Source organism: Papaver somniferum, chromosome 10, assembly GCF_003573695.1.
Source record: "Papaver somniferum cultivar HN1 chromosome 10, ASM357369v1, whole genome shotgun sequence".
In the NCBI taxonomy this organism is placed as follows: Eukaryota; Viridiplantae; Streptophyta; class Magnoliopsida; order Ranunculales; family Papaveraceae; genus Papaver; species Papaver somniferum.
Genome location: NC_039367.1, coordinates 149,229,598 through 149,250,632, shown reverse-complemented (window position 1 = coordinate 149,250,632; position 21,035 = coordinate 149,229,598). Strand labels below are relative to the sequence as shown.

General features: G+C 36.2%; 3 protein-coding genes and 1 long non-coding RNA gene across 6 annotated transcripts; all 4 read left to right on the top strand.

Annotated features, from left to right (window-relative positions):
* Positions 1-1,988: 1,988 nt before the first annotated feature.
* On the top strand, positions 1,989-3,060 carry LOC113318013. Its single transcript, XR_003344214.1, has 3 exons — positions 1,989-2,128; positions 2,244-2,318; positions 2,865-3,060. It is a non-coding gene; the product is annotated as an uncharacterized LOC113318013 (long non-coding RNA).
* A 2,287-nt stretch (positions 3,061-5,347) lies between these two features.
* On the top strand, positions 5,348-6,562 carry LOC113316497. The gene has a single exon (XM_026564664.1). The coding sequence runs from the start codon at positions 5,348-5,350 to the stop codon at positions 6,560-6,562; it is 1,215 nt and encodes a 404-aa protein (XP_026420449.1).
* A 546-nt stretch (positions 6,563-7,108) lies between these two features.
* Positions 7,109-11,279, top strand: LOC113318700. Of its 3 annotated transcripts, none has more exons than XM_026566920.1 (3): positions 7,109-7,716; positions 8,113-8,224; positions 10,686-11,279. In XM_026566920.1, exons 1-3 carry the CDS (start codon positions 7,132-7,134, stop codon positions 10,865-10,867), a joined length of 879 nt encoding a protein of 292 aa, XP_026422705.1. In that variant the 5' UTR covers positions 7,109-7,131; the 3' UTR covers positions 10,868-11,279. The 3 variants fall into 3 exon arrangements, with proteins under 3 accessions (XP_026422705.1, XP_026422706.1, XP_026422703.1); XM_026566921.1 differs by having other exon boundaries at positions 10,761-11,278; XM_026566918.1 differs by lacking the exon at positions 8,113-8,224 and having other exon boundaries at positions 9,050-10,825.
* Positions 11,280-12,901: 1,622 nt separating this feature from the next.
* LOC113319122 (nitronate monooxygenase-like) lies at positions 12,902-15,510 on the top strand. Its single transcript, XM_026567400.1, has 6 exons — positions 12,902-13,177; positions 13,292-13,504; positions 14,207-14,302; positions 14,558-14,703; positions 14,790-15,015; positions 15,136-15,510. Exons 1-6 carry the CDS (start codon positions 13,043-13,045, stop codon positions 15,385-15,387), a joined length of 1,068 nt encoding a protein of 355 aa, XP_026423185.1. The 5' UTR covers positions 12,902-13,042; the 3' UTR covers positions 15,388-15,510.
* The last annotated feature ends 5,525 nt before the right edge of the window (positions 15,511-21,035 follow it).

The window sequence follows — 21,035 nt, the reverse complement described above, 5'->3', positions numbered from 1 at the left end:
CACTTTCTTCCCTCCTATTATCACTGCTGAGGACAACTTGCAGCTCAACCGCGATGTCAGACAGGCTGAGATTAGGCATGTTATTCGACAGTTGGGTGCTCCTAAGTCCCCTGGTCTAGATGGTCTTCAAGGTATCTTTTATTCCAAGTATTGGAAGTATGTGGGTGATAGTGTTGTTACTCTGGCAAGAAACTTCTTCTCTAATGGTTTAGATGCTAGAATCAATAAAACATTTATTGTTCTTATTCCCAAAATAAGTGATTCCACTTGCATTAAAGAGTATAGGCCCATTAGTTTATGTAATTTTAGTATGAAAATTATTATTAAAATTTTAACTAATAGGCTTAGACCATTTATAAGCAAAATAGTGTCTCACAATCAGCATGCTTTCATCCCTGGAAGATTTTTCTTTGACTCTACTATTTTGTTTAATGAGATTATCCATTCTTTTAAGAAGAAAAAAGGATCTAAGGGGTGGATGGCTTTAAAATTAGATTTTGATAAGGCTTATGATCACATTAGTTGGGATTTTCTTGAACATATTCTAATTTGCAATGGTTTTGATCAGGTTTTGTTGGTTGGATTGAAGTGTGTCTCTTCAGTTTCTTTCCAAATGTTGATAAACGGATCTCCTAGTATAGATTTAAGACTACAAATGATTTTAAGACAAGGGGACCCTTTGTATCCTTACCTTTTTATTTTATGTCTTGAAGTTATGTCTAGAATTATCAATGTTGCTATCGCTAATAAGTCTATTTCTGGTTTTACTATTGCTAGGAGGGCACCATTGATTACTCATTCTCTCTTTATTGATGACAACATTGTTTTCTGAAGGCTTCTTACAAGAATGCTTTAAATCTGAGAGCAATTTTGGATAAACTGTGTTCTTAGACATGTCAAAGGATAAATGACAACAAGTCCACTTTGTTGTGCTCTGCTAATCTGGGTAGAAGCTTTTCTCAGGGTATGGCGAAATCCCTTAAGGTCCAAGTAGCTACCAGCCCAGGTAAGTACTTAGGTGTCCCATTACAATGGGGCAAAATTAGCGAGAAAACTTATGTTGATGTTTTTGACAAAATGAGTAATAGGCTTCAGGGTTGGAAATATAAAAATCTCAATGTGGCTGATAGAAATACTATGTTAACTGCTTGCATTGTCCCTATTTCTTATCATGTTATGTTTGTAGTTAAGTTACCTAAAACTTTGTTGAACAAACTTGATAAGTTTAGGAGAAACTTCTTCTGGGGGGTGATAAACATAGTAGGAAAATCCATAATGTTAAATGGTCAACGGTCTGTCGACCTAAAGATCTAGGTGGAATTAACATTAGGAATTTGGAGTTTAACAACTTATCCCTTCTTGCTAAAATGGATTGGAAGGTTGTTGTGGAGCCAAATAACACCGTGGCTAGGTTGTTAAGAGCCAAGTATCAAAGGCAGGTAGGATTCTGGAATACTAATCTGATTTCTGGCGCTTCAGTTAGTTGGAGAAGCATTCTTCAGGGTAGAGATGTCATTAGGGATTGTGTGAGATGGAGCATATGAGATGGGACCCAGGTTGACTTCTGGAGAGATCATTGGATTGGTGAGTCGTCCATAGCGTTTTTAGATACTCATGATAATAATGATTTTCCTATAAAATCAGTTAGTTCTGACATTGATTCGGTCACTCTTAGGGCTGCACAAGAACCGGTTGGGAGGACCTGGACCGGAGTGGAACCGGAAATACCGAACCGGTACCGGACCGGAACCGGTCTAGCCGGTACAGACACCGGTACTGGAAATTGAGAACCGGTCTAGACCGGTACAGACACCGGTTCTAGGGGGAGTACCGGTAGGAACCGGCCCATATGTGCCGTTTAATTTCAGCCGTTAAGATCCTAACTAGTTTTAATCCTATCCGTCCAATATAGATAACCCTAATACTAATCGCTAACTCTGGTAACTCTCTCACTCTCAGTTTTCTTTCTTCTTCGTTTTTTTCTCTGTGAAGCAGTGAAGCTATGAAGAGCAGCCTCTTCATCTCTGAGTAACTACGGCTACCCTCACCAATCAATCAGGAAATCACCAATTCACGATCATCATCAAGTGATTCAAGTCTTACTAGTTAGTAGCTATCAATCAATCAGGTAATCTTTTCGATTTCCTTTCTGTTTCAACAAAAGGAAACCCTAGGAATTGTAAACGATTTTAAGTAGCTATCGCTTGACTAATCAACTAACCCTAGTGTTTATACTCACGCAGGTTAAGTGGTGACTGCCAAGGATACCAATTTTTTCTTCGTCTATCAGATTCAATCTAAACCTTTTTGTTTCCAAGGTACTTTACAGTCTTTACTTATTCTTGTTCTTCTGATTGAGCAATCTATCTTATGAGATTAACCTTGTTGATGTAAATGATTTAGGGTTTGACATTGATTGAGAGTTTGAGATCAATTTAGGGTTTGAGAATTCAGATTGATTGAGAAATACATGTTAATATGTTATAATGAATACATAGATTGATTGTACTCTGTACTACTGTGTGATAAGTGATAACTGATTAACTGTGATTCTATGAATGGTTTTGCAATTAGTTGTATCTTTCTTGTATGAGTATGTGTGACAGTATCACTATGTGTATGTCTCACTGGAGGTATTTCCTAACTTGGATTTGTTGATAATATTGAGTTTGTATGTCAGTATGTCTGTATACTGTATGTTTGCCAAGTACAATAAGTATTGGGGTGTGTATGAGAATATGTAATGTATGGAAATGAATGGACTGAAAATATTCAATCTGCACAAATTCAACTGTAGTTATGAACTTCTTATGTATTTGCTTGCTATTTGTTTTGAACTGGTTGTAAACTTGTAATACACACAGGTTGAGGTTGTCCTATCCAATCAATGGCCTTATTGGAGGGGAAAGTGCAGATTTGTGGCCTAGGATTGCAACTTGCAAGTGCAGGCTGTGCAGCCATCCATTTTCGTTTGCAATGATCGCATTTCATTTCTTGTCGACTTGTCGTAGACTGACTTATATGGTAGTGGAAATGTTGTTTTTACTTTTTTAGCAAACTGAACTTATGAACTTATTTTGGATTGTTGTTTTGAAGTTATGCAAAATGTTGAACTTAAATATGTATGCAACCTGAACTTATTTTGGATTGTTGAACATTGAACTTATGGAAATGTTGTATTATATTTTGTAATATTTTTCAGGTAAAAAACCCGGTACCGGTCTTGTACCGGACCGGTACCGGAGGACCGGTACAACTCCAGGTACAAGTACAGGGACCGGTCCTCAAAATGAGGTACCGGTCAACACCAAGTACAGGGACCGGTTCCATAAGAGAACCGGACCGTACCGGAGTATGTGCAGCCCTAGTCACTCTTGAGTGGGATACTGTTAAACTGGGAAATAATGTTGATCATAATATTTTTGAGACAATTAAGTCCATCCCTATTAGTAATGTTTCTAACAATACTGATAGACTAATCTGGTCTGGTAGCAAGTATGGTGCTGTCACTGTATGTGATGCGTATAGGTACATTCAGAAAAAGAACATTGGTGAGGAGACTACAAACAAAGACTGGAAATTCCTTTGGACAGTTAAGTGTTCTTTCAAATACAAATTTTTCTTGTGGAAATTATGTCAACAACATTCAGGTTAGTGAGTCCCTTTACTGTAAAGAAATTGTGAAACACCCAGGGTGTTTACTTTATAATAAGGATATAAAAACTTGTATGCATTTTGTTTTTTCGGTTGTGCTGCTGTTATGCCAATTTGGAAGAAAATTATGGATTGGACAGGGATTAAACTTGATCCAGAACAGTTCTCCCCTAGTTTTCTTAAGAAAATCTGCTCTTATGAAGCCAATATTGGTTTGCTGACTTGGAAGGATCTCTGTCCTTTCATTTTGTGGGGTATCTGGATTCATATAAACAAGTTGATTTATGAGAAAAAGAGGTTTAATGGTCTGCGGGTGTTGGCTGAAGATATTAAGGCTGCTAAGGAATTTTGTTAGGTTAACTCTGACTTGGTCATGGGAGACAAGGCAAAGGAGGAAGTTTTAGTTGCTTGGCAGAGTCCAAGGAATGGTTACGTTAAATTAAATAATGATGGTTCTTTTAATGGGTGTGGTTTTGTAGGAATTGGAGGAATCATTAGAGATGAGTTTGGAGCCTTTGTTGCTTGTTATGGAAAGCACATTTTCATGAACAAAAACAATGTTGTTGAAGTTTGGGCAATCAGAGATGCTTTGCATCTAGCTGCTAGCCTAGGTTTACATTGTGTGGAAGTGGAGAGTGATTCTAAATACACTGTTCAACTGTGTCAAGAAGAAACCTCACCCAATTGAGATACCTATGGTCTCATCAGGGAGATTTCGGAACTCAAAAGCTCTTTCAGTCAAGTGAAGTTTGTGCAAAGATATTGTGAAGCCAATAATGTTGTTGATCTATTGCCAAAGAAGTTAATAGAGAATATGCAGGAATTTGGATTAGGGATATGCTTTATTTTATAGCTGCTTTATTTCATAATGACGTTGTGGTTGTTGCTACACCAAGACTTGTATGCGTTTTTGCTTAGTTTTTTTGTTTTGATGTTGACTTATCAAAAAAATAAATAAATAAATAAATAATATCCCGTGTAATGAATTTTCTTGCATCATGAATTAATTTAGAGATGGTTAAAAAAAATAATGAAGAAAGCACCAATTTCAATTCAGACTATTCATAATACAAGGAATCATATAAGCCATGTCAATGCCTTAGAAGGCTTTATTAGAAAACAAAAGAACAAGAGACAAAAAATCGGTGTAAGAACTCAGATTAATCCTTTGATTTCTGGGTGCAATCCTTATCTTTTCTAATGATTAACAAACAACAAGCGATTGTCGATGGTTCGATTGAACCAGGAGGGTTTCAAATAAGTCAAAATTCAGATGTTGATATTCAAATTGATGGAGCTATGGATTCGGATGAACATATGATGGAATCTGAAGTTGGAACTGAAGGTATGAAAAATGATCAACAGAGAATAGAAGAAGATGGATCTGGTTTGCAAAACAATCAACCTTTGAAATAGGGACCCTTGAAAGCAATTTCTTACAGGGATGTGTAAGAATTCGAATCAAAGTTGGAAAAATTGCTTCGATGAGTGGGGTTTTCAGGAAATGTACTTGGAATTTGAGGAAGGCCATACATCGATGGATAGTACTACTGAGGAAGATGATGGGATTCTGGTTATCAGTTTGGATTTGTAAACCAAGAAGAGAATTATCCAACCTTGGAAATACTGCCTAATTGGGAAGGTGGTAGGGAAAACGGTAGGGTATAAATTTTTATCTTTTAAAGCTAATGAAATGTGGAAGCTATCAGGTAAGATGCATATCCTTGATTTGGGTAGTGATTTTTTTCTTTTCAAGTTTAATAATTCTTTAGATTATAAATTTGCTTTGTTAGAAGGTCCTTGGTTTATTGGAGGTCATCATCTTTCCTTGCGAAGATGGAAACCAGATTTTAAACCATCTGAGGCTTCAATGAACACTACGGTTATTTGGGCTAGACTTCCCGAACTACCACTTGAATACTTCGATAAAACTGTATTGGAGAAGGTAGGAGCTAAAATTGGTAGATTGATTAAGGTTGATGCAACCACTGAGCATGTGTTAAGAGGCAAATTTTCTAGAGTTTGTGTTGAGGTGTCTACTGATAAACCGTTAGTTCCTCTAGTTAAAATTGGGAGAGTTTTACAAAAGGTTGAATATGAGGGTATTAGTATGATATGTTTCAATTGTGTAAAAATGCCACATAAAAAAGATAAATGTCCTTTGATAGTTCAGGATTCAACTCCGAATACTAACACTTTTAACAATGCAGGTGCTCCAAAAACTGTTAACTTGGAGGATAACTATGGTACCTGGATGATTGTCGAGAAGAAGAAGAACAAAAATAAAGGGAAGCATCCCAGTAGTCAAGACAGGAAGCCAAATAGCAGTATCTCAGGCGTTTCAAACAGATTTGCGTCATTAGCTGAGCAGAATGTCATGGAGAAGAATGAACGGGGAAGTGAAGAAGCATTTAATGCTAAGATTGATAACAACAACTCGCACATTAATGATGTTAGTGGAGGGAATGATAAAAGATTAGAGAGTCAGTTACAAACTAGAGAAATGAAAGGGTTTAATGGATCCTCTACTAATGATGAGTTATTACAAGTTAATCAGGGAAGGAATTTGAATAGAAAGAATAACAGTTTCAATAAATCTGATGGTGGGTGTGTGAAAACTGCTATCCCAGTTATTATGAATGATCCATTAAATAAAGGGAAGGATAAATTAGACTCTTCTACCTTCCTTAGAAATAGAGGAGTTGATGGAGGACAACAATCAATCACAACAATTTCATTTACAAGAAACATAGGAGCACATGGAGGACAACATTCGGTTCCAACAAATTCTTTCTCAGGTCTTTCCAAGACCATTGGAGGTTTCTTGGACAGTGGAAGAATTGTTAGTTCGAAGAGCCCAAGTAGAACTTCTGGCGATGGAAAATCATCTGACAAAAATTGTGATTGAGCATATAACACAAGTGGATATAAGGATTCAACTCATGGAGGACGTTGCAGAGTTGAGAAGGCTTATGAATCAAGCACTGCCAGAGGTGGTGCATGCCCAGGAACAGCTGGATTGGAGTGTATTTTTGGACAGAGTCAATCAGGTATGGATACTGCTAAGCTTTTCCCCCTCAAATTGGACACACATGGATCCGGAGGAATTCCTAAATCAGGGAAGGGAAGAACTAGAATGCGTGTCAATTATGTGGCCAGAAACAACAATTCTAGTGGCGGAAATGGCCCCAATGGTGGAAACTCCGGCTCTTATAAGAATCCCAAGCGATCTTTGGAAGTTCGAGATGCTTTTCAATACTCGTTTGGATCCGTACAATTCCTACCAGCTTCAGTTCAAGATAAATTTCATTCCGATGTTGGAGTTGAAAAAAGCATCCATTGCAAGGATAATGGAAATGCCGGTCTTCAGCGGACCATCTAGGCCTGTGTTCCTTGCCTCGTTGTATAGATAATTGCTAATTGAAGATTTTAGTCTGGAATTGTAGAGGTGCTGCAAGGCCCTCGTTTATTCGAGTTATGAAGAAGTTAATCAAGAGACATAAGCCAACTATCGTGGCTTTGCTAGAGACAAGAGTGCTGGCTTCCCATGCAGCTGGTATTGTCGGTCGTTTGGGTTTTTCAAAGTCTATTGTGATTGACCCTGAGGGTTTTTCTGGGGGTATGTGTTTGTTATGGGATCCGGAGGAGGTGGATATTCAGGATACTAAGGAATCTAGGTGGGTTATTCATGCTGTGGTCACTGCGAAATTTAAGAGCCCCTGGATTTTATCTTCTATTTATGGGAGCACCAACAAGGTCACTAGGAAGAGGATTTGGGATGAGTTAGAAGCCATTGCCGAGTTTGGTAAAACAGGTCATATGGTTATGGGTGACTTAAACACGATTGGAGCTAGAAATGAGAAAGCTGGTGGCAAGGAACCTTCAGCTAATCAGTTGCAGGAGCTCAAAGATGTCATGGACCAATGTGGATTGATTGATTTGGGGGCAAATGGACCAAAATTTACTTGGAATAATAAGCGTCCTGGGCTAGCTAACATCAAGGAAAGGTTGGACCATGTGTTAGCTAATGAGGAATGGTGCAAAAGCTTCAAAAATGCACAGGTTTTCCATCTCTCTTATTTTAATTCTGACCATAGAGCATTGTTGATAGATCTAGACCCTAAAAAGAGCTTTAAACAAAGACCGTTTAGGTTGGAGGCCATTTGTACCAATGATCCTAGATTCTTTAATGTAGTTAAGGAGAATTGGATTAATCCTTCTAGGAGTAATAATCAAAATTACTTTGAAAATGTTGAAAGATTTCAAAAGGAAGTTAGATACTGGAACAAGAATGTTTTTGGTAATATTTATACTAGGATTGAATCTTCTCTTTTGAATCTAAATCATGCTCAGAATGCTTTTGACTCTAATGCCACTGATGAAGCTAGGACTAACATGATCAACTACTTGTATGAATATTTGAATTTGCTCAAAATGGAAGAGTTTTTTTGGAAACAGAAATCTAGGATTGATTGGCTCAAAGATGGTGACCTTAATACAAAAATTTTTCATACTTCTACTCTGGTTAGAAGAAGAAGAAATTCCATAAATTTGCTTAAGGATAATGCTGGTAAGTGGCTGAAGTCTGATGAAGATATTGAGTTAGAAATTGTGAATCATTTCAGTAAACTTTTTAGTTCTATCAATACTTGTTTGGATCATGATGAAATTGAATACCTTTTCCCTAGCATCATTACTGAGGATGAAAATACAAAAATTACTTGGGAGGTTTCGCTTGTGGAAATTAGAACTTCCATGCGTCAGTTGGGGTCGTTAAAAGCCCCCGGTCCGGATGGATTGCAGGGCATCTTTTTTCAAAAATATTGCGACATTGTTGGTTCTGGATCATAGATTGAACAGGACTTTTATAGCTTTGATACCTGAGAAACCTATTTCTATGTGTGTCAAAGATTATAGGCCTATTAGTCTGTGTAATTATGCTATGAAGATTATAACAAAACTTCTTACTAATAGAATCAGGCCTCTTATGAGCAAAATTGTGCCAAAAAATCAGCATGCTTTCATTGAGGGTAGGTCCATTTTTTATTCTACTATAATCTGTAATGAGACAATTCACTCTTTTAAAGCTAAGAAAGGAACTAAGGGTTGGATGACTCTTAAACTTGATTTTGATAAGGCTTATGACAGAGTTAGTTGGCCATTCATAGCAAAATTTTTGAATTGTGTGGGCTTTGCTGACAAAGTGGTAAATTGGATTATGACTTGCATTAGCTCTATTTCTTTTCAAGTTTTAATCAATGGTGCTCCCAGTGATGAGTTTGTTCCTAATAATGGTATTCGTCAAGGAGATCTGTTATCTCCTTAAATTTTCATTTTGTGTCTTGAGGCCTTATCGAGACTCATAAAACATGGTACTGACTCGAAGTTCTTGCAGGGCTTTACTGTAGCTAGGGGAGCCCCTATGATTACTCACTCTCTCTATGAAGATGACAACATTATCTTCCTCAAGGCAAATTATAAAAATGCTTGTAATTTGAGATATATTCTTGACAAGTTTAGCAAATGGTCTGGTCAGGTTGTTAGCGATGCTAAGTCAACTTTACTGACTTCGAATAATCTGGGTAGGAGCTTCACCATGAGTATGGCTAAGGCACTTAGAGTGCAGGTTGCTGAAACTCCAGGTAAGTACTTAGGTATTCCTTTACAATGGGGTAGAGTTTCTGAGAAAACCTTTGCTGATTTGCTAGAAAAACTTAGTAATAAGATGGTTGGGTGGAAGTCCAAATCTTTGAATATTGCTGGTAGAACTATTCTTATTAAATCTGTTCTTGATACAGTTTCTAATCATGTTATGTCTATGCTAAAGTTTCCTAAAGGTTTAGTCAATAAGATTGATAAATTTAGGAGGGACTTTTTGTGGGGAGGAGATAAAGACTCTAGGAAGATGCATAACATAAATTGGTTAACTGTGTGCAGTCCTGTAGTAAATGGTGGTTTAGGTGTAAGAGATTTGGATTTTGACAATATGGCTTTGCTAGCAAAGATGGCATGGAGGGTTAGTAAGAACCCTGAATCTGAGGTGGCTAGCCTTTTAAAGGCTAAATACATCAAGGATAGTGATTTCTGGTCTAGTAAGTCTAAAAATGGTTGTACTACCTGTTGGAGAAGTCTAGTCAAAGGAAAAGATATTATAAAGGGTAGTCTTCGATGGTGCATATGTGATGGGAGTCAGGTTGATTTCTGGAGAGATACTTGGATCGATGAACTTCCTTTGTCTGCTTTAAACAATATGGAAGGTATTAGTTTGCCTGATATTTCGGTGAAAGATGTCATTAAATCGAGTACGAGGCAATGAGATCTTTCTGTTGTTGATAGATTTATTTCTGATGAGGTGAAGAATAAAATAATTTCTATCCCGATCCCTATTAGTGATGATAGGATTGATAGTAGAGTCTGGATAAATGGGAAAATGGTAAGGTAAGTGTTAAAGAGGCTTTTAACTTCTTAATTTCCAGGAAAGTCGGCATGGTTAATACCAATACTCACTGGAAATTTCTGTGGACCATTAAATGCCCACAAAAATTTAAATTCTTTTTGTGGAAGCTTTGCCACAACAAACTTAATCTGAATGAATCTCTTTACAGGAAATGTATAAGCTCATCCCCTGGTTGCACTTCATGTCGTAGAGACTTTGAAACTATTTATGTTTCTCAATTGTTCTGCAGTTTCTCCTATATGGAAAAAGTTATATGATATGACAGGGCTGAGGTTTGATTTGGATGTAATGCCACCTACTTTCTTAAAACAATTACTTTCTTTAAATGGTACTGTTGGAAATGTTAGGTGGGATTATATTGTTCCCCATATGTTGTGGTGCATATGGAACAGTATAAACAGGTTGATTCACGAAGAAGAAAGGTTTGTTGCCTTAAAGCTTCTTGCCTTGGCCATTAGAAAAGCAAGGGAGTTTTATTTAACTGTCGTACATAAGGAAGAGAGACCTAACCATATGCATGAAATTTTAGTTAAATGGCAGGCCCCTAAGACATGTTATTTCAAATTGAATACAGATGGCGCTTCTTCTGATTCTCGCTTTGCAGGAATCAGTGGGGTGGTTAGAAATGATGCTGGTACTTTTGTGGCAGGATTTGCAAAACACGTTTACCAGAATGGAAGCAATGTGGCTGAAGTATGGGCTGCTAGAGATGGTTCTTCTTGCTATGCAACTTGGGATCAGAAAGCTCGAGGTTGATTGCGATTCCTCTTATACCATCCAACTCTACAGAGGCGAAGTTGCCCCCCTTGGAATCTCAGAGGGCTCGTCCAAGACATTGTTGATATGAAAGACAAATTTAAAGATCTGGTGTTTGTTCATCAGTACAGAGAAACAAATTTTGTTGTCGATATTTTGTCGAAGAAAACTGCTGACGGTGATCTTGAAGGAGTGTGGATTAATAGTCCACCAGTAGAAATAATTAGTAATATTGTAGTTGACATTCAAAAAAATAAATAAAAGATAAGCCATGTCAATGCTTTTTAAAACCAAAGCCGATGCAATATAAATTTGGCTTTTAACATTTAGCATGCGGAACGTATATTGTTATCATTTATTATTTCGGTGTCGCTGGCTGGTGTCTGTGGTGGGCTAACTGGTGGCAAATGCTTAATGCAGATGGATACGGTGACGAAAATGCAATATTAATGAATGACGGGACAGTTGTAGTACGAACGCACAAGGGTCCAACCAAGAGGCAAAAGTAATGAAAGGTCGGTTTCATCGCACAGTCATCTATATACGGAACTTGTTCTTTCATTCCTTAATGCACTTTCATTTCATCGTCATCTTTAAATAGTAAGTGCATAGGTAGTAAAGTGTGGTTTCCATGGAACCACATGCAATTTTTTTGGTCGAAAAAGAAAATAATAATGATTTTTAAAAAGTATAGTTTACTGTAGCTGAAAACTGTGAGGCCCAAAATAAAGGAGTGGAACAATAATGGAGGGTATGACTAAACAGCCACGACAGGCAATCCAACCAGATCCCAAATTAGAGAACTAAACTAGAAAAAAAAATCCGTAATGTAGATCAGAAAACTTAGACTTCCAGTTAACATAATCTCATCTAAAGGAGTATCTCTAAAACACGGTAGAGATGAAGTCCAAGAGAAAGCTCTAATCTTAGCTTCCAAAATGATGGCAGTTGGACTTTTATCCTTGAGAAATGTTCTATCATTTTTCACTCCACCCAAAGACACCACGACACGCTAGCGTAGCGTAGATCCTTTTTTGGAGCATACATGGAAGCATATTCATCTTGGGTTAATGATGCAAGCAAAGGCCATATGGCTAAGCATTTAAACACTGTTATCAAGGTCATCCATAATCAATCCAGTATCATTAATTCAAAAAAATATCCTGGGATTAGATTATGTGATTATAATGTGTCAACCTGACTCATTCTTGCAATTTTACTTGCAAGATTCGGGAAAGCTGCAAGCTTGTACTAAACCACATTTCAATCAAAATCTTAATTTAATCACAGACAATAATCAACAATTAAAAAAAAATCAAATACATCTTTTACGTATTTTGTTTTAATCAAAATACCTTTCTGAAATAACGATTATGTTAAAAAAAATGCACGGATACACAAACGACTTGTATTAGTAAGAATTCTTATTTGAACTTAATAAATTACGAGAGTTACCCCGAACTATTTGTAGCATTATATATACCAAGTGTGTTATCAAAACAAATCTCTATCATAGTAAATAATTTAATTGCTGCAACATGAGTAAAAAATTCATGAAATTGTGGGTGCCTCAAATAAAGGAAGAAATACAATTTGTTTTAGGTAGGAGAAAAAAATAACAAACTTAACATGATGATTTGATTAAGAAAAATTGTTCCAGGTTTTAACGAGAATTCACTTATGTTTTCATTTTCATATGACTTTTAAGGTTAGAAACTCTCGATTACAATTGCACCTCAAATAAAAATAAACTATTAACCTACTTAACAAGGATGAAACATTAAAGGAGTGATTTAATTTTTCGTATTAATTTTGGATTGTTAATTAATTATTCCAAATGTGAAAAGTCTCATCTTCTTGATCAATGTACATAGGCTGTTAAGCCTAACCCAGAAGGCCAATTAATTTTTAATTGTTGGTGGCAAATTAATACAATGCCAGAAAGATCTTATGATAAATACACTTTTATAAATGGAAAATTATAATTAATTTTCAAAGATATGATTTATAAAATTTAATCAAGAAATTAATTAATACGGAGTAGGAAGGTGAGTTAGTCTATTGTTTCTCCAAATATATAACAACACAATAGAGATAGAAGGCAGACATATACATTGAGACCCGGATAGCTTCTAGCCAAAAGGTCAACGATTATCAAGAAAACAAGAGAGAAAGATGATGAAATTTGGAGGGATTCTTGGTTTTGAAACTGGAATCATGTTAGCACCTATGGGTGTTGATGTTGCTGGACCTGAACTTGTCGCTGCTGTCGCAAATGCCGGTGGTATTGGACTGATCGCTAGCCCTGTAGTATGATCTCTTTCTCAAACTCAAACTCAATCTTTTTTATATTCATGATTCATCTGCATAAATGTAAGAATTTGTTTTTTCTTAATGTTTTGCTGTTGAAATGATGAATCACAGAATGATTATGAACTGACGGTCAAAGCGATAAATGATACAAGGAAACTGACGGGTAAACCATTTGGAGCTGGGATATTGTTAGAGTTCGAGCAAACCAATACAATCAGAGCAATATTTGATGAGAAATTGGCTTGCTTACAAGTATACTGGGGTGATTTCTCTAAAGAAATGGTTGATGAAGCGCATAAACATGGAGTCAAAGTCATCCATCAGGTAATCTTAATTCGTTAAGCAATTGGTTTTGATTTAGTAGCAAGATTTTCTATGACATCTGAAACCTTTTTCTCTATAGTAACTTTTCCTATAAAATTAACCTTAATAATTTTGGTTTTTTCCACTTCCTCCGTTACTTTCTAATAGGCCAGTTTCTTTTTTTTGAGAAAATTAAGGAAATTAAGAGAACTAATTATTGAAAGTGGTTTTCTAGACACTTGTCACTAAAAGAAGTGAAGTGAAATGGTCACCATGACACTTGTCAGCCAAAGAAATAAGTGAAATGGTCAACATAACATTTGTCATCAAAAGAAGTTAAAAGAAAAGTGGTCATAGAAAATTAAAGTAACATTTGACTTTTCCAATTAAAAAACTAGCCTATTTTTTTGAAATATTTATTTATAAAAACCGACCTATTAAAAAGTAACTGAGGAAGCGGAAAAAACCAAAATTATTAAGTCAACGAGTGAAAAAATAGAATAAAATTAGAGTAATGTTACGGAGAACAAGACAATATCTAACTTTTATTTTCTTCTAAATTCCTTATGAATATGATACTGTGAAATTCATCAGGAGGAAGTGATTTTATTAAGCGGATTTATCCACGAAAGGAAAGCTCAATAATTTTCTCATTGGGTTAATCTTTTTGGAGTCTTATAGAATAAATAATTTACTAATTACAGATTTAATTTCTTAATACAGGTAGGATCAGTGAAGGCAGCAGAAAGAGCAATAGCTTCCGGTGTGGATTGTATCATCGCCCAAGGTTCAGAGGCCGGTGGTCATGTTGCTGGTACAGTTAAGTGCCGACAACGATTAAACACATTACTAAATATCATCAATATTGATGTAGATTTTGCCCTTTTCATAAAGGTTTCTCGTAGCTAATAAATTTTGAATGCATGGTGCTGAATGATGAAGGCCATGAATACGGGTGTACCATTTATTATAACCAGCAGTATTAGTCGCATCGATTGAATGACCTCTCTAGATCAAATCGATATCAGCTTTAATTTTGCTCTAAATTACTGTTCTTTTAAATTTTACATGCAGGTTTCGCTGACCGCGTTAGTGCCGAGAATAGTTGATGCAGTTGGAGATCGGGGAATTCCGGTGGTAGCAGCCGGATCAATGGTTGATGCTAGGGGATATGTTGCTGCCCTTGCACTAGGTGCCCAGGGCATAAATGTGGGTACAAGGTGTGTAACCCAACCTTATCTATTTTGTTTTACTATCCACTTCTTTCCCCCTTAAATATATATTTACATGGGTGCCCGTAAAACAGGTTTATAGCTACACATGAAGCTTATGCAAATGACTACTACAAGCAACAACTACTCCATTACAACGAAGAGCAGACGGATCGTACTGATTTGTATGGTCGGTATGTTTGGAAAGGAGACGTGCGTTGCCTCAACACACCCTTCCATCAACAGTGGAAAAATGCACCTGAGTGGGTACAAAATGACGATTATCAACCTATAATTGGGAAATCCACCTTCTATACCCATGTAAGTTTTTTTTCTTTTTTTTTTATTACTGTAAAGTTTTAATTAACTCATGGCAGCAAGACCCAGTAATATTGAAACCTTAAATCGTGCCAAAGAACTTATCCATTATTTGCGATACAGGAAATGGTACTTCGCCGATTTGCAGGTCAAGTTGCAAACCCTACTACTTGTGGTAAACTAGAGGACATGGTCATGTATGCAGGACAAGGAGTAGGCCTCGTAAATGATATTATTCCGGCTGGTGAAGTGGTAAGAAGATTCGTTGAGGGTGCAAAAGCTATAATTCAAGGGCTAAACCAAAACTACTTGTTAGAATCTACTCCAATCAAAGCTAATGATGATGATAGTGACGAAAGTTCTGTTACGGTTTAAGACGTAGAGCGTTTGAACTATCCTTGTTCTCTGTTGAAATCTTTGTAATTTGTTCCTCCAGCTTCTTCATATGTTGTTTCTCTGTGGTTTGTGGGATGAAAAAGAATAAAATAAATTTCAACATGTCTTCATTCATTTTAAGCTAAATCTGTGTGCAAATTACTCGAGAAAAACTCAGTTACTTCAACTCAAACAGATGGCTGTATAACCTAAATTTAGGATCCTAATTTCCGTTAGAATGCAGCAAGTACTCCGCCAATTTTTTCACTAAGCCAGTCGAGACACACCAAACCCGAAACTCAAACTATTCCCAGGTTGAAGTTTATTATCCAAGATTTGGTTCCTCGTGGTCCATTGTTAGGTGTACTTGCTAAAATTATGGTTGAATTAAACAAATGTTTTGCAGAGGAACTAATATCATTAAGACATTCATTTGACAAAACAAAAAAATTTATGGAAAAAATACAATTGATCCCGACCAGCTGAGCAGACTGTGTACTTCATGTCTCTGCTCGTAGAGGGTTAACAAAAGTCCATTAGAATAATATACCTCAACCCTGACACGATCTCTAAATACCATTATCTCGGTCAATTTGAGAAAACCGGAAGAAAAGAGAAAGAGCAAGCCATGTGGACACCTCCCATGGTAGAACGTGAGAACTCAAAGAATAAGCAACTCCTGTCGGCCTAGGTGTAGAATATGCGCAGAGTTAGATAGCGTGTCTTTAGACACCGGATTAAGTTTATTACTGTTATTCAAAAGATTGGACGCTCCCAAGAATCGAAAAACAAAGTTAATGACAACACACAAGTTAAAACAAAACTGTATATATGAAATTGACCGGAAAAAGAATACAATTTTGAAGCCCATTATATGTTTCATATTAATTTGAAAATACTATGAACTCTGTACCTCTTTTTCATTTCTCATTGTTCACTAAAACATCTTTTTCAAACCCACATTGATCAGCTATGAGACAGTAGTACAGTACACATAACAAGAACCTTTAACATATGCTCCAATTGTCCTTTCTAGGCCTCTTCTTCGTGTTCCTATCATCTATCTACCCACATAAGTATCGGAGTTGAGTGAAACTAGGCTTTCTACGAAAATTTCAGCATCATAGAGCAGTATGTTACGGAAATTCAATGGTTTTCTAGCACTTGAATCCTTCGGATAATAGACAACTAAGTTATGGAAAACCCTTAGTAGAATCTTACCATTCTTAAAAGAACAAATAAGCCTCAAATGACTAGTATTCTGAAGTCTCTCAGGTGCAATGCTATAACATTTTTTCCAAGATTCTTGAACTCCATAATCCTGCATCACCCAAATTTCAAAACCAACCCTAACCTTATCAACTACACAAAGGCACCCTTCCAATACTCCCATAGTCATCGACAAATGTTCATCCTTTAGAAGTTTGATTGGCACTGGTAGTTGCAATTCTTCGAATTTCTCGCTGACATTCAAAGAGATTATCAACTTGGGTGCCTCTTTTTGACGCAGTTTCCCAAAAAATGCCAAGATCCGTTGAAAAACACTTATTTTCCGATACAAGCTACATAAGGTACAACTTGAGTGAATTTCCATGAATCTGTTCCTAAGGAATAGGCTTCAACTAAAGAATTGCTCTTTTGTCCATCAAAGAGATCTACAACTATTATTAACTTGAGATCATCAGTCATTCGATCATAACCAAAACAATATATACCGTATTCATATTTCTCATTATTTCATAGTGATTTGGGTAATTTCTTAAATTGTGTAGTTGCTGGGTTCCAAAGACGAAGGAACTCCTTGTCACGGAAATTGGTATACTTTAGGCAAACTAGACCATTACAAGAACCCAACAAGCGAACATCATAATTTAAGGATTTGAATGGTTGATCCAATACAAAATCATAATTTCATTCATTGATGATAATGATTCATAACCTATGGAGTAACTTCTGTTATTTGAACCTGTAAGTATGAGTCGAGTGTTGTTTCTTTCGATATTAAGATTTAGTTGCATTTTAACGAAACTACGATCAGAAATTATTTGAAACCAAAACTTGCAAACACACTTACATATTGATGCTGTTCTCACTGGTTCCCTTAAAAGGATTTCGAGGTAGGCATCTTCAGCAACGCTTAACATTGACGCCTAGGTTTTTTCTGTACTGCGCAAGAAACTTTTCTTGCATTTTTGGTTTTGGTTTTTGCCCTAATTAGGGCAAAAACAGAGAGCTTACTTAGGAAATCTTTACTTATGGGCAAAACGAAGCCCACCCACCAGTTGTCTGATAATATAGGAACGGTTTTTTGGGGATCATGGGTTTTTTGAGGGGACCATGATTTGATTAGGCCACCTTCCCTATAATTATAAGGGGTGTCCTAAAAGGTGGAGATGACTAGTTTACCCTTTTATCTAATTAAAATTATAACTAATGTACAACTTCTTTTTCCTCTATTCTACAATTTTTCTTCTTCTCTTCTTCATCAATATATGATCATCTAAACCTGATCGTATACAAATCTAATCAAAATCATCAAATTTTCATTGTCGTCGATTTATTGAGTTTTCATCGTCGATTAATCAATATTTTATAAACAAACCTATCCATAAATATTTTTCCACAAAACCATTACTTCTAATTCGTTTTTGATTGAAATTTTGAGCCGTAGTCATCAAAGTATGTTGAATTTGGAGGTTACAGTAGTAAGTTCGGTTAGGATAATTTTGAAAAAAACCTTAGTTTTACAACCGAACTTTTAAAAATGAAGAACACGAAGAACACTTCGGCTAAGATTTTTTTTCCCCTAACCGAACACCTGAGTTCGGTTGAGTCGCAAAAATAATTTCAAAACCGAACTCTTCTCTATATAGCCAAATGTTGAGTTCGATTTAATCGCAAAAAAAAAATCTTAACCGAACTTTACTCAGAAAACCTATATAATGAGTTCGGTTAACTCGCAAAAATAATTTCAAAACCGAACTCTTCTCTGTATAGCCAAATGTTGAGTTCGGTTTAATCGCAAATTTTTTTTTTTTGCGAACTTACCGAACTCTGTTGTTTAAAGTTCGGTTACAATGTGGTCGAGTCGACTGAATCGAACAAACTCTGTAAACTCAAGCATAGTAGTTCGGTTACATTTGATTTTTCATCAGCTAGCCGAACAAATAAAAACTCCATTAAAGCTCTGGTTCGGTTGCCTGTGATTTTGGATTTTTTAACCGAACTGCATTTGCAGAAAGTTCGGTTTCATGTTCTTCATATAATCTAACCAACTTTGTTGACCTGGTTGAACTTTTGATTTTGAAGATATTTTAGGCCATTTATAACAATGTTCACTAAGTTACAAGCATACTTCGGTACCCAGAGGATGTTTTTTCTCAATATTCACCCATCTCAAAATAATTTTTTTCCTCCATCTTCTTCTTCTATCACTTTAGTCACTAAATAATTCAACTTTAAAAAATAACAATCTATTAATTTAACCTTAATCAATGATTAATCACACTAACTAATCATTATACAAAAATAATCAAGAGGATAATTTTGGTATTAATATAAATATTTAGATAAGGGGTGACCTAGAATTACTTCTAATGTCTTACCAAAATAAAACAATGGTCCCAAAAAAAGGCTGGTCCCGAAAAACCGTTCTAATATAGCCAGTGCCTCCCTAATCCCGCCAAACGTTGCGGCATCGAGTAAAGGTTACCGGCCCAACACCTGTAGCCCATCTCCACGGGCCATGGCACCATTACCGCTGGTCAGTTGAATTATGTTTTGACACCAAAAATTCCAGTAAGATTGTGTGTACTTCAGGAACTCTGGTAAAATCTCTAAATACCATTATCTCAGTCAATTTGAGAAAAGTGGAAGAAGGACAGAAGAACAATCCATAGGGATACCTCCCATAGTAGGGGTCCCGTACTAAGAGAAGAGGGTGTTAAAGCCAAATGCGGTGGTTTGAAAATTTATCAACTGTCGCATCGTTAGCTTCTTCATTTCAACTAAACCTATAATAGAACGTGAAAATTCAACCTAGATAAAGAAGAAGGGAGGATCAATGGACACTCTTAGATGGACACTATCATATATGATTTGTGTCATTTTTTCCACGAAACTCAACAACGATAAATTTAAATTTAATATACTGATCATATATTCCTTGTAAAAGATTCTATATTCCTACCAAAAATGAGCACGATCCAAGATCCCAAACCTCATCGCAGACTTAAAAAAAAGAGATATTTTGTAAAAGGATCGTATGTTATTGGGCAAATTAGGGTCTGGGTCGTGAAACATGCCGTTGATGCGTATGGGTCGTAGACTAACCGAAGACCGTTAAAAAACTGTTAGATGACCTTTTTTTATTTTGCCACAGCCCCTGACTATTAATTGACTACCGTTGAATGTGAAATAATATTAAATATATACTACCTCTATCCTAAAATTTCTGTCCTCTATTCTATTTTCGCCTGTCCTAAAATATTGTCCAGCTTCTGTTTATAGTCATATTTTTCAGTCAAACTATCAAATATATCCTTCAAACATTTATAATTATAAATTTTTGTAAATATCACCAATCTAAATATTAAATGATATCTTCCTCAATAGGAAACAAATCTACTAAATCAAACCATAAAAAATTTATTTTTATCTTCTATTTAAATATTTCTATAAATATAATAATTATATCATTTAACTTTAGTAATAATATATCATATAATATGGGGTAGTTTTGTACACTCCTCCGGTCTCCTTAATATCTTGATCTTAGATTTCTAGATTTCTATGTGGAATAGTCACACAATAGTGTCGACTGTATCTTTTCATTGGGTATTTATATGATTACAAATACAGAGAATAGCTGAAAGAATCAATCCTAATCTAAACAACTTATGACGAGAATACAGGTAAGTTATAACTAGATACAACAACAATGACTGCACAGGACTCGGACTTTGCTGAAGACTTGCACATTGTTATGACTGTTGTGACCTGCGCCTGGTTGGTGTACCACTGCTGTGGCACATCGTATGTACACGTCCAATACCCCCCCTCAAGTTGGAGCGGGAGGATTATGAGGCCGAACGCCCAATTTGCTGACAAGACGTTCGAAGTGATCCACGCCAAGTGGTTTGGTGAAGAGATCAGCCAATTGAGCTGCAGAGGGAATTTGAGTTGGCTTTATAAGACCAGATAATAGTTTTTCGCGAACAAAATAACAATCGATTTCGATATGTTTAGTTCGTTCGTGAAAAACCGGATTTTCAGAGATGTGAATAGCAGCCTGATTGTCACAATAGACTGGAATGGGCTTCAGAATATTAACACAAAGATCAGTGAATAAATAATGTAACCATTGTAACTCATAAGTTACCCTGGCTAGAGCTCGATATTCTTCCTCAGCAGAAGATAGGGAAATAGTTGGTTGTTTCTTGGATTTCCAAGAGATAGGGCTATCTCCCAACATTGTGAAATATCCTGTCGTGGAACGACGAGTGGTTGGACAACCTGCCCAATCCGAATCAGTGTAACCAGCGATAGAAAGTGAGCTAGTTGCAGAGAGAAAAATTCCATGACTCACGGTTCCTTTGAGATAACGAATCACACGATGAGAAGCATCCAAGTGACCATAGCAAGGTTGT